Source organism: Aspergillus karnatakaensis, assembly GCF_047715665.1.
Source record: "Aspergillus karnatakaensis strain CBS 102800 unplaced genomic scaffold BJY04scaffold_11, whole genome shotgun sequence".
NCBI classification, from domain to species: domain Eukaryota; kingdom Fungi; phylum Ascomycota; class Eurotiomycetes; order Eurotiales; family Aspergillaceae; genus Aspergillus; species Aspergillus karnatakaensis.
This window is the reverse complement of record NW_027395723.1, coordinates 644,556-656,966: the sequence shown is the minus strand read 5'-3', so window position 1 is coordinate 656,966 and position 12,411 is coordinate 644,556. Positions and strand designations below refer to the sequence as shown.

General features: G+C 53.6%; 4 protein-coding genes across 4 annotated transcripts; 1 reads left to right on the top strand and 3 right to left on the bottom strand.

Annotated features, from left to right (window-relative positions):
• Window positions 1–3,410: 3,410 nt before the first annotated feature.
• BJY04DRAFT_215736 (uncharacterized protein) lies at window positions 3,411–4,862 on the bottom strand (the record flags this gene model as incomplete). The annotated part of the gene is made up of 1 exon (XM_073715549.1): window positions 3,411–4,862. One exon carries the CDS (start codon window positions 4,860–4,862, stop codon window positions 3,411–3,413), a length of 1,452 nt encoding a protein of 483 aa, XP_073574122.1.
• Window positions 4,863–5,349: 487 nt separating this feature from the next.
• BJY04DRAFT_215735 (uncharacterized protein) lies at window positions 5,350–7,818 on the bottom strand (the record flags this gene model as incomplete). Its single annotated transcript, XM_073715548.1, has 1 exon — window positions 5,350–7,818. One exon carries the CDS (start codon window positions 7,816–7,818, stop codon window positions 5,350–5,352), a length of 2,469 nt encoding a protein of 822 aa, XP_073574121.1.
• Window positions 7,819–8,308: 490 nt separating this feature from the next.
• On the top strand, window positions 8,309–9,224 carry BJY04DRAFT_183334 (uncharacterized protein). Its single transcript, XM_073710446.1, has 3 exons — window positions 8,309–8,443; window positions 8,564–8,638; window positions 8,833–9,224. Exons 1-3 carry the CDS (start codon window positions 8,435–8,437, stop codon window positions 8,983–8,985), a joined length of 237 nt encoding a protein of 78 aa, XP_073574120.1. The 5' UTR covers window positions 8,309–8,434; the 3' UTR covers window positions 8,986–9,224.
• A 514-nt stretch (window positions 9,225–9,738) lies between these two features.
• Window positions 9,739–11,666, bottom strand: BJY04DRAFT_215733 (MIP/aquaporin family protein; the record flags this gene model as incomplete). Its single annotated transcript, XM_073715547.1, has 2 exons — window positions 9,739–11,583; window positions 11,631–11,666. 2 exons carry the CDS (start codon window positions 11,664–11,666, stop codon window positions 9,739–9,741), a joined length of 1,881 nt encoding a protein of 626 aa, XP_073574119.1.
• Between the last annotated feature and the right edge of the window lie 745 nt (window positions 11,667–12,411).

Genomic DNA, 12,411 nt, shown 5'->3' with positions numbered 1-12,411 from the left:
CCCTCACCCTCACCCTCACCCTCACCCTCACCCTCACCCTCACCCCCCTCCTCACCCTCAGAACCGTCACTGCTCCAATCCCTCAATGTAGAAACCTTCATGTCCCTCCCCGGTAATTTCGAGATATTCTACGCGCTTGTGCGAGAGAGCATCTGGAGCGTTTTCCGCGCGCCGGACGGCGTCTTCGTGCGAGAGAGTCTCAGGGACAAGCGCAATAGCTGGCGGAAGAAGTTCAGAGAGGGTGATTATGACGTTCCTGTCGAGAAGGACTTTAGGGAGCTTTGGCCGGAGAGGAAGACGGAGACGGAGACGGAGGGAGGGGGCCATTGGATGCGGGATTGGAGTAGTTTTCCATTGGACTTGAGCTAGCTGAATGTCATTTCTTTTTGGTCATTCTAGATTGAATCTACCTAATGTGAATTGGATTCATGGGGTTGGTGCTGTGAGATCACTTAGCTTATCTGCGTAGAAATGGCGTTAGCTCTCCAACTAGTGGGTTCTTTTGGAAGCAGCCAACTGACTGCTGGAAGACCGACTCTGTGAGACTGCAGGTGGAGGGATTTCTGTACCTGCTTCCTTGGGCCCACAAGGAAGATGAACCAGTTCCAAATCCTTGCCTTGGTCAAGCTGTGAAGATCGGTACTTGATTTTCAGGAATTTATCACGTTTCAGATACGGCTTTCAAAGCCGAGAAAAATGAATGAAGCTCCCGGCAAAAGACATCATACTCAATATGATCTACGGACTGCTCATATTATATCCTCATGATTCCCGCTAAGCTCAAAGAAAATAGAATCCAGGCTCGTGGGTGAGTCTTCGCCACCCAAGGCGCGCTGGGAGAGCACCTATGCTTGGGGTTTGACCCGTTAAGGGAGTCGCTGTGCTCGGGGGGAAAACCTCCTCGTCGTGTTTCGAAGACCCCGATGTCCAGTCCATTAGAGTGATACCCGCCAACAAGAAAAGCAACCCCGTTCCGGTTTGGGACGACGATGGTCGTCCTGTCTTTCAGTCCCGCTCGGACTTCGGGCATATAAGGAAAGGGATGGGACTGATCTCAGATTAGCGATCTCAGCACTTCGGTTTCTGGCAACGGTCCTGAGCCTCATATTCATAGCCATCAAATTCAACTTCTGCCGTTATCTGCGCCAGAGGAGTCAAATAAAAAAAAGCCGTGGAGCACAGTGTAACCTTTTGGGGAAAGATATAACGGTAATTCTAGAAATAGTCTGTTGTAGCTACAAGAGCCGGCCGAGAATACGAGGTTGTTTGAATCATTTTTGTGTGAGAAGATTGTGCAGCGCAGAAACCCTGTTGACGTGGGCCTCAGCTTGTAGCGGTCCACGAAAATAAAATAAAATTATGGAGGGAGAGCCCCGAAGCTGGAAGCTGCGTCTGCGCAGGTTCAATCAATCAGCAAACCACGCCATAGCCGATAAGGGAGAAATACATCCCTCCGAGATGGTGTTGGCCAGTCAGACGTACAATAAGTCTTGGGACATGGGTGGGAACCAGCAACACAAAAACACAAGGACAGGAACCGGATAGCAAACCACTACCAAGCTGAAGGTTTCATATCATTAATTCTGTGCTAGCATGAAGTGCTTCCCACCGGCAAGAGTACACTGTTGGATAAAGACTGTATCTCCGAGCGCCCCGCGCAAACCATGCTCCGTGCCGTCCACACTAGGTAGTTAGGTAGCTAGCGACCATCACATCGAGATCGGATAGAGCCAGAGCTAGTGCATAGTCCCGGAGACAGCGAGCTCATATGTCGTAGCGAGGTTAGTCCATGAGTGGGCCCGCTACGGTACAAGACCACAGCAGCTGCGCCGCAAACCCTTAGCCACTCAAGGATTGGGGAAGGATATCCCACGATCCACGATCCATGAGGCTAGCGCACAAGCAATCAAATGACCGAACTAGGAACTACAGTTGTTGGGAAGGAACACCTTACCACCGATGCATGTGTGCCAGTAACAATACGTGAACCCGTTGGCTCTTCAATCCATGGGGGTCTGACTCGAGGACATAATCTCGCTAGCAGTAGTATAGGCGCTGCCTTTCTGTCTAGATCAGACCATTCTCTATATAAACTAAGTTCCGTTCATCACACTCTTAGTACTACGCGACTCGATCACCTGTACTTACTGGCCTATCAATTTCAGGACAATCGATCATGTTCTCTCTCCTTGTGTCCCTCTTTCAGAATCCTTCCCCGCCGCCGCCTCCGCTGCTCCAGGGCTGGGTGTAAAGATGGAACACATACTACCAGCGCGGGTACTACGTGGAGACCAAAACAGGCATATGGCAGTGGGCATCACCGGAGGCTCGCTGCGGGGAGGCCCAGAAGGAAGAACGTGGTCTTCACGGTGGGCAGAATGCTATCTGTATCGGATTGCAATGACTAACGATAGCAGGCCCGGACCCTGAATATCGCGGCAAAGGTCCAAACCCATCTCCCGAGGAAAAATCTGCGGTGGAGCAGACTGATGGTAAGTGACCTGACCAAGGGTACTGGTTTGAGCACTGGACAAGGGTCTCGTCTAACTAACAAACCAATAGGACCGAGCCGGGAGTGCAGATGGGCTCCGCCAGACAGCGAGATTGATGAAGTGGATAGGATCATTTAGTTTACTGGTCTCCTACTGTTTTTGGACCCTGGAATGCTGAGGCTGATATGAATCTGTGGAGCATGATCTCTGTTTATTGGATGCGGGAGCAGCTAGTCCTTGCGCTTGTAACGTAAAATCAAATAACCGACTCCGCTTTTAACCCTAAACGCATTAATGTTTGTATATGCGGAGGACGGAGGAACCGGGCCGCAACGAGTCAACGACCCTGACAGGATCTATCGGGCTCCACTGGTTGTGGGAGATGTACATGACTCGCTTGAGAAATGAACGCGTGGTGCACTGCCTCAATCATGTATCGAGTTTTCTAGCAAATCATCTTGTATTTTCACTGGTCACAGACTCCTTTTAGGAAAGGCTGGCGTGTGGCCTTTTTTTTCTACCGGCATATCGTTTCAATGTGGTTGCCACCCTGTCTCTGCCTCTTGAGACCCTTCTCCCTCACCTGAAGCCCCGGTCTTGTCCTTTTTTTTTTTCTCCCGGAAATGCCGGAAGCGCCAGTGCAGCACGGTCGATTCATCTGAGCTCCGTCGATTCAATTTTGAAGGAGACAAGCTGGGATCCATCTAAAGATACTGCGAGACTAAAAAGGACACTGGGGTATAGCTCCAGCTAGCCCGTAAAATATTCCATTCTCTGTTTGGCTTCTCTAAATACTGATTTGATCCATTCCAAACCCCCCTTCCCCGCCCTTCAGCCACGATGGCGCTCGCCTCATTCAGTATGCAGGCCGAGCGGTCCGCTTTCATACAGCTTTTTGGAGCCCAGAAATCCATTGCATTACTGAGGTCGCCTGGCAGGATCCGCCATCGAGGCGAGAAGAAGAACCTGACCAACTGTCGAGGGCACTGTCTGCAGGTCTTCCGGTCGAAAGCCAAGATGATCTAGAGTGATCTGACCAGTAATGTAAATCGACTGTGTCGCGTAACCCCGTGTCACTTGGTCCTGCCTTAGCAAAATATGCGGGTCCGGATCGGTCCAGTCTTCGGGTTGAAAGAGAAGACTTCTTAAATCAATGCCGCAATTGGCTGCGTTGGCCTTGACGGACTGGAGGTATGCGTTGTTGTCGCTGTTATCGGCATCCAGGTATAAGGCCTTGTCGGGGGTGAAATGCAGAGTGCTGAAGAGGTCTTCGTAGTCGGCGTGGATGCAGGCGCGTGCAACCGTGTACGCCATTGACGGCCGGCGGCGCACTAGCTCGCGGTAGGTAGCCTTGTTCGCGACGTGCGGGTACCAAATAAGATTAGGGAGCTCGGACTCGAGGGTGTTCTCTGTTAACCAGGAGAGGTCGTTATTCATGACACAGCGGGCGTGGATGGCCTGGACGATGAACTCGGCTGTGTCTGGTTGCCGCTGGGTGAGCCACCACTTTGCAAAGAGCGAGTGGTGGTGGATTCCTCGGACGACGCATGGAATCTCTCCTTCAATCAGCCGAGGACGTCGGAGCCGAGCGTACCGGTCGATATTTCCTGACCAGACAGCCATCAGAATCAGGAGGTCCTTGTCCACCGTCGGCAAGTCCGTGGGTAACGGAGCATGGAGGAGGGCGACGGCCTGTGGGTCAACAGGTCGAGCGAGCGGCTCGATCCCCTCGATATCGATGCAGCGATCCTCGGTGATGTCGAAGACAACATTGGTAATCAGTGCAATAACACTAACAGGCTCTTTGTTGTCGAGCATTGAGCGAACACAGGTATCTCCATTGAGACAGGCACCAGGCATTGGGGTTGGCCGTAAACAGCGGTTATAGTCATCCATATAGGCATATCGGACTGGGGCCTCCATAATTGAATCGTAAATCATCTGTCCAGACACGGTATTATCGCGCGCCTCTTCGGCAATAGCAACATCTGGAAGAAGGCCCAGCTCCTGATACAGGCTGGAGTACCCCCCGACGGCGCAGGCGCGACCAACTTGGTACCGCAAGAGCGTACAATCCGGATACTGAGCCAACAGCTGTCTCAGGGTCTCTTCGCGAGGCACCTCAGGATACCAGAAGCAATAGGGAAATTGTTCTGGGGCAGTCATCACGGGAATCCTGTTGCTCATTATTGCACGCGCGTTGAGAGAACGGGTAACCATTGGCAATTCGGGATCACCATATAGCTCTTGAGCGAAACCATCATGGTAGCGAATGCCTCTGACGAGAGAACAGACTGAGAGGCGCCCGGTCAGACGGGAGGGAACGGCTTCACCCTTGATTGCGGCAACATACTCCTCGGTAGAGAACATATCAGGTACCTACCTACCTGGCATGGGTGACAAGTAGGAAGGTACTGTAAAGTCTAAGAAGTAACAGAGGTGGCAGTCACAAAATCCGCGAGATTTCAAGATTAACTTATTGTCACACGTGATGGTCACTAGCCTAGACCCTTTTTCTTGCCAAGTGCCACTTGTCTACTTAGTATAACTAGAGACCGGAAGCAGGACCAATCGTGGAGGATCGTTAGATAAACGAGTCACGGTGTCGGTTTTGCTCGAAGCATAGCCACACTGGCACTAGCCAGTAGTCCCTGGATGAAAGGAAGGCAAGGCCCTATGTGTTGATTGTGATTTAGAGTCTAGCGCAGTGTTGCAGGTGGCGGATGGATAAATCTCAATTAGGGTTCTAAGGCTCTATTTAAGCTCAATCGAGTCTAGAATATCTACAGAATGACCCCATGGGCCCTATAATACATTATAGAAATAGAAAACTCCTTAATCAAACAAACTCCCGATATCAATCAAAAAACACCATCAACAACCAGAAAAACACCCCCACAAGCAACACCCCCATCCCCACAACCTTCATCAAAAACCCTCTATAAGCCCCCTCATGCACAGGCGCCCACTTATACGCCTCCTTCTTCCTCCTCTGCATCATAACCCCCATCCACACATCCCCCCACTTCTTCGCCTTCTTCTCCCTCGCACAATGCACACCCAGAAACACATCTTTGTTCTTCTCGCCCAGCAATCCCTTAACCCGCTCCGCCTCCCACGCCAGAAACTCCCACGGGAGCGTCTTGTTCTCCCTCTCCATCTCTCTCTTGAAGGATTCCCATTGTGACTTGTCAGGGATGATCTCACATGCCTGCTCGGGGATTAGGGTTGTTGTTCGGAAGCGAGGAGCCATGGCGCTCATGGGGAGTTTGCTGCGGAAGGTGAATTTGCGGGTGTTAAAGGGGAAGGGCGAGGTGGCGTATTTGGTGGCCCAGGTTGAGTCTGGGGAGGGGGCGGGGTGCGTGAGGAGGATCTGGGGGAGGTGGGCGTTGATGAAGATATTGTTGAAGGGGGAGGTTAGTTCGGTGTGCGCGGTGGGTGTGTGCCAGGGTTTTGGGATTGATTGCAGGGTGGTTGCTATTTTGGTGGTGGGTTTGGGGGTTCGGGTGCTTGTTGTGGATTTTTTGATGGCGAGTGCTGTGTTGGTGTTTGGACTGGGGTTGGTCTCCGGAGTGTCGTCGGGAGTGCTACTGCTCTTCGTTTCATCGTCTGCTCGACACCTCTTTCGTGGTTTTGGGAGCCGTTTTTGTCGGAGGATGTGGCTGTATGCGAATGTTCGGGTTGATGTTGGTGAGAGGGGGCGCTTTCGGTATTGTTTCTGGTCCAGGTCTGGGAGGGGGTGTTCGGTGTCTTCGTCTGAGGAGCATTCTGCGTCGGAGGGGTCGGTGTCTGATTCCGAGGCAAAGTCTGACGCGGAGGTGGAGTATAGAGCTGAACTGAAGACCGTGTTTGAGTCTGAGTGAGAGTCTAGTTCTGATTCGGATTCTGAGTCTGGCATGGAGTTCCAAGGGTGTTCGAGGTCGATGGAAGGTCTCGATATAGGACCGACAGCCTGGAGTTTGCTAGGACTTTGGGTCTTTAGGTGATTGGGGCTAGGGCTTGGTGCTTGACTTGGAGTTTGGTCCTGGATAGGGCCTTCGACGGGGGACTGTCTCTGTTTTTGAGATTGTTCCTGGCTGGGGCTCCCGGTCCGACTCTCTGCTGGACTCTCTGCCCTGCTTTCCGTCCGGCTTCCATTCCTGCTCTCTGTGTGACTCTCTCTCCGGCTCACTGGTCGATCAGGCTCTAGTTCGTGCTTGTAAGGGGACGGCGTGCGCGCTGGATTCGGTGTCGTGGGTCGCATGCGTGGATCGAAATCTGAATCGTGGCCACCATCCTCATGCTCATCTGAGAACGACTCGAGCACCGACAAGGCCTCATCGTCAGTAACATCAGAAGTAAACGTGATCCGCAGTGCACAATCCTCATCCGCACTCGCCGCACTCCCCCACCCATCCTCGTCCTCCCCATCATAAAAGTTACCCTCCTCCAGAATATCCTGCAACACCTGCACCGAATCCGCCCCCGGACTCGAGTTTCGACTGCTATTATCATCCTGAAACGTCTCATCAACATCACTCCCCTTCCTCGACTGCACCTGGCTCCTCTCCCTCCTCGGCGCCGACCTCCCCTCCATCCTCCTCTCCCTCGCCCTCCTCTTAATCTTCTTCACGCCCAGCGTCCCATCCCGAATCTCCTGCGCCCAATCCAAAAACACCTCGCAGCGGTCAATATAGCTCTGGTCATTCAACTCCACCGCAATCTTAATCGCCCGATTCGTCTTCTCCTCCGCCTCCTCCGCCTCATTCCGATTCAGCGCGTTCTCCGCCTGCAGCAGCACATCCACCATCTCCTGGCTCGCCAGATTCCGATCCAGCTCCGCCATAATCTCCTCCAGCGGCGGCATCTCCCTGATAAAGCGATCTAGATCCTCCAGCACAGCCGGCGGCTTCACGACGCGCCCCCGGATCGGCGACATCGTCCTCTGCCCGCCCGGCCGCGCGCGCGGCGTCTCGTCATCGTCCATATCAAGACGGAAGGTATCATGCATCAGGTCAAAGTCCGACTGGCTCGAGCGCGTACGCCCAAAGGGGTCAGAGTCGGAGATTGTGGAGGTCGAGCCTCGGATGCGTCCTCTCGGGGTGTTGGGGAAGCTGGGCGATTTGAGCGGTTTCAGGGACCGTGGCACGAGCAGTTGGTACTCCTCTTGCGCGTACAAGGGGATGTAGTCACCGACTTTGCCTTCGTAGCTGCTGAGGGATTCTTCTTCTGAGGTGGGGGTGGGGGAGCGCGGGGGTGGGCTGGGGGTTGGGGGCGTTACCAGGGGAGGGGTGCGGTTGTCCCATCGGTCCCGGGAGTCTTGGAAGTGGGAGGCGCGGATTGTCATTTTGGCTGTGATTGTTAGTCTGGGTTTATCTGGATGGTGGTGTCGAAAATATGTAGACGTTGATGGTTTGGTAGGTGAGGCGTGCAAGGCCTATATAGTTGGACGGGAGAAGGGGCTTTGTGGTGACAGTGGCGAGGGTTCTTTCAGCGCTCATTGTCAGTTGGCGGCGGCTGTCTTTGTGTCGCTGCATCTTGTCGCTTTATCTGTGGATTGTTCTTTGGCGTATTATGAGTGTCCTCAAGCCTTGTACCTAGTAGTAGTAGTCTACGGACCTGAAAGATGTACTGCGTAGTGTAGAAAAACGATATCCACCAAATAAACAACCCCTAAACCAATAATCATTCAAAGATCGGCCACACCCAAATGTAGTTAAAGAAGCTAGACAAGATTCGGAGTAGTCTTCCAGAATCCAGACAGGGCCCGGCCGGAGGGGCAAAGCCGCAAAGCAGAAAAAAGATAAGCAAAAGAAAAAAAAAAAATTCCCCTCCAAAAGATTTCTCCCCCACATCTCCTATCGCTCCGACGCTCACCCCTCTGTTTCTCCTCGCGCCAGCTCCTGCCATCCAGGTCCTCATTATCCATCAAGGTTCTTGATTTACCGAAATACATCGACAAAATGGGTAACGTGAGTCCTCCCTACCCCGATTTTGATCCCCTCAGCCCCTCACTTCACTTTCAGCCTCTGGCTGGCAGTGCCTCCTAAGCGCCGAGGTGGCCAGCAAGACCAACAGCTAACAAAGCGCAGGGCGCAAAGGCACAGCAAAAGCGCGAGCGCAACGCGAAGGAGGCTGGAAAGGGCGGAAAGTCTCAGCTCAAAGTCGTACGTTTCCTCTCTTCTCTTTACTCATCCCCCGATCTTCTCCCTCTCACCGCATCGCATGTGACATCCGATGGGATGCGATGCGGAGAAACCCCCCGACACCCACCAACCAACAAACACTTTTCTCACCCTCATCTCACCTCGAACCCAATCCATCTGCCAATCCAGTCTTGAATGCTAAATCTTGAAAACAGAACGAAGCCGCCAAAGACATCCAGTGCGTCGTCTGCCGCGCCACATTCCTCAAGACCACCCGCGGGCCCGCCCTAACCGAGCACGCCGCAAACAAGCACTCCAAGACCCTGCAGGATTGCTTCCCGGGTTTCGTGGAGGCTCCGAAGAAATAGATCACTGCCGATCATGGGCTGTCTCTTCTCGGTTCCGGCTTCGGGACGATCTGACGGATAGTGATGATACTGGGGTGTGATTGGGCTCAGGATACAGTGTGCTTGGGCAGAGAGAGATAATATGCTGTTGAGGTGATGATGAGAATAGTTGCAGAGGAGATTTGAGCGTTTTATTTGGGATACCTTACATACATACATACAATTCAAAGCGAAGCGAAGCGAAGCGAAGCGAAGCGCGTGTTCTGCATTGCATTACGTTGCATCGAGCTGATATCTGTTTCTCTCTATATCCTTCTACCCTTGTTCGTCTTTCTTACTACAAAACAGACCACAGTGAGTAGTCCGATCCAGCCTCACTTACCTGGCGTCGATATTATCATGGTTGTGAACCGTTACCATCCGTGATCTGAGCCGAGGGCGAGGCCAAGCGTGAGTTGTGTAGTTAGTGCTTGGTAGTGATGCGTTGGACTTGACATGCGAACTTCCAAAACAAACACATGAGGGAGATTGTGCCTTGACCAGGTTGTGGTTTGGGATGGTACCATGGATGAGCTTCTCGAGGCATACGTGATGTGATATGGTAACCAGAAGGGCGTTTGGATGTCTATTTGAAGTCGTGTTCTCTCATCTCTATGTACATACGTCTATCTCATATCCAAGCAATGAATCATATATCTATAATATTCATAGCCCCTCCTGGAAACGCGCTCTGAGAAGTTAAGCATACGCCCTTGAAGAGTCGAGGTAGGTATATCAAACAACTACCTTCTCCACCTCACCCCTCTTCTTCCTCTCCCCCCGCAACCTCTTCCCCCACTCCTCCTTACTCCTCCTCATCGCCCTCTGCGTCCTCTCCCACGGATAATTCACCGGGCTCTCCCCACCGGTAAAGATGAAAAAGTCATACAGGAGCCCCCCGATCCCAGCCCCACAGAGACTCCCCGCCCAAGGCCCATAGAACCAATACGGGTTCGTGAACAATTCACCCCCATAGCCCAGGGCAAGCAGGGCTAGTCGCGGACCGAAGTCCCGAGATGGGTTGAATGCGGCGCCGGTTTGGTAGGAGAATGTGATGGACAGCGTGTACACCATCAGGCCTACGACAAGGGCATTCATGCCTGCTCCAGGCGGGGCGTTTTGGTCGTCGCCCAGGGCGAGGACGGTGACGGTTAGGATTGCGGTGCCGAGGAATTCGTTGAAGAAGGCTGTTGCGGGGCCGATCCAGGGGTTTCGCTGGGAGGTTATGAAGCAGTTTTGGATGTTTGTTGATGGGGAGTCGGTTGTTGAGAAGGCGAGGTAGTGGGATATGGAGTGGTAGTAGAGGCCGTAAACTGTAAGGGCGGCGATGAACGCGCCGAGGAACTGTGCTGCGAAGTACGCGGGCATCTTTCTGTTCGGGAACCCGCGGTAGAACCAGAGCATGATTGTGATGGTTGGGTTGAGGTGCGCGCCGGAGACGCCACCGGAGATGTAGATTGCCATCATGGCGGCGAAGCCCCAGGCCCAGGCGGTGGTGTTGGGGTTTGTGGTTGCGGCTAGGGTTACGGAGAGGTCGGCGGAGAGGCCGACGCAGAGTTGGATGAACACGGCGAGGGACTCCGCGAGGGCTTCGCGGTGGTGCGTGCGGACGACGGACCAGAGAGTGTGGTTGTTGTGGATTTCGGGGCCGACGAGGTCTTGCAGGAGGGGATGGAGGTCTTCGGGGTAGGCGGATTCGTCGAGTTGGGGGAATTCTTCTGCGCCGTCGGATTCTTCGGCGGAGGGGTGTTCGTGTACGGTGTGTAAGGGTTCGTCGCTGAGGTCTTGTTCTAGGTCGTCCGGGGGTGCGCCGTCTCCCTCTCCTGCTTTGTCGTCGGGACGAGTATGACTTCCTGAGTGGCCTTCCGGAACAGCAGACAGCTGGTCAGTTGGTACCGTCCCACCAGCGACCCCAGAAGGCCGTCTAAGTCTACTCCCCGACGCCCCTGAGATCCTATTGCCGGCTCCCGCCTCCCCCGTGAGAAGCTTATTGACAAAGTTATTCTCCCTCTGCGCTCTCGCATCATCTACCTGTGCCGCCATCTTCCCCGGATCCAGATCCAGATCGATCCGCCCCGCCTCGACCTCATTCGCATCAACCTGGTCTCCAAGCCCGGCATTCTGGCTCTGCTCTACCGGACGCTCCGCATTCATCTGAGCTTCCAGCACCTCCTCCTTCGTCGGGACCATCCCCGGCCGCACAACTCTTGGCAGTGGTTTCGCAAGACCCCATACGGGCTTCGCATTCGGTGCTTGCTCATACTCTGGGTTTAGGTCTGAGTAGCCTGGATGCACGAAAGGCTCATGCGCCATGCGGAGCTGGGGCGTTTCTTCGGGCCCTGCGAGCGTGAAGTTTCCTTGCGTGCGGGAGCGCGAGCGGAGGGTTGTTGCGCTGGGGAGACGGCCGCTGCGCGTTGGGGCCTTGCTGAGGCGGCTTAGCCCTGTGCTGCGGCGGCGGAGATTCGAGTCTGAGGGTTGGGGTTGGGAGAGGATGCCTGAAGGGCGACGGCCACCGGCGCTGCGGGTTGGGGAAAGACGGGAGGTTTGGCGGTCTTCATCACGGAGACGGGATTCGGCGGTCTGGTGTGTTAGGCTTGTTGTATATGGAGATAAGATGGAAGGCTCACCTGTGCCCTAGGCCGGGAGGTACCGGAGTCTGCCATAACAATTGTGTTTTTTAGATCTATGGTTGTGCAGAAAGCTTGGATGGATCAAGCCATGGAAGGTTCAGGGGACGAGTGTTAATGAAAGTCAATCGGGAGCGAGTTCCTGGACCTGAAAACCAGGTACTCTACCCCAGTCTACATGGCAGTCGGTTGACTTGCTGCAGCTAAGCCGCTGATGTTGAAGTTACGCAACGGCTCCATGATGATGCTTGTTGCGCGGTGGATCGTCAAGTGGAGAGGCTTGTGTATGCTTTTCCGCTTTGGGATCTTTTGGCTGCTCCGGGGTATGACATCAATTGTAGACAACGTTGAGGTATTCTCTCGCTGTGTATTAGTTTCGGGCTCATGAAACAATTCTGAATCGCGTTGAGAGCAGCAAGATCTGTATAACACGATTGTTGCCATTGAAGATGAAGAGGTGCCAACCTTGAGCAAAACAAGCTCAGCTAGCCTCGGCTAAAGACAATCACACCGGTAGTGGAGCACGATCGGCTCTCGACGTTGCTATGATGTACTTCATCCGAGCTTCCGTTCGCTTATTCTGTTCGCTTACATATCAATTCTATCTCTGCTTGCATAAGTTGTAACCCCAGCACTGCGGTTGAATTGTGCGAGAGGATGTACGTATTTAGCCGGTCGGTGTCTCGGTGATGATCTTTAGCGGCGGAGACCTAACACTCGCTGCGGCTTAGTCTGGGCTAGAGGCCGGCGGCGCCGCGCGGCGGGGGCTTAGCTTTACGTA

Coding starts and splice junctions, on each gene's coding strand:
- BJY04DRAFT_183334 (XM_073710446.1), top strand. Junction 8,639..8,832: donor GAAAGTCTCAGCTCAAAGTC/GTACGTTTCCTC, acceptor TCTTGAAAACAG/AACGAAGCCGCCAAAGACAT.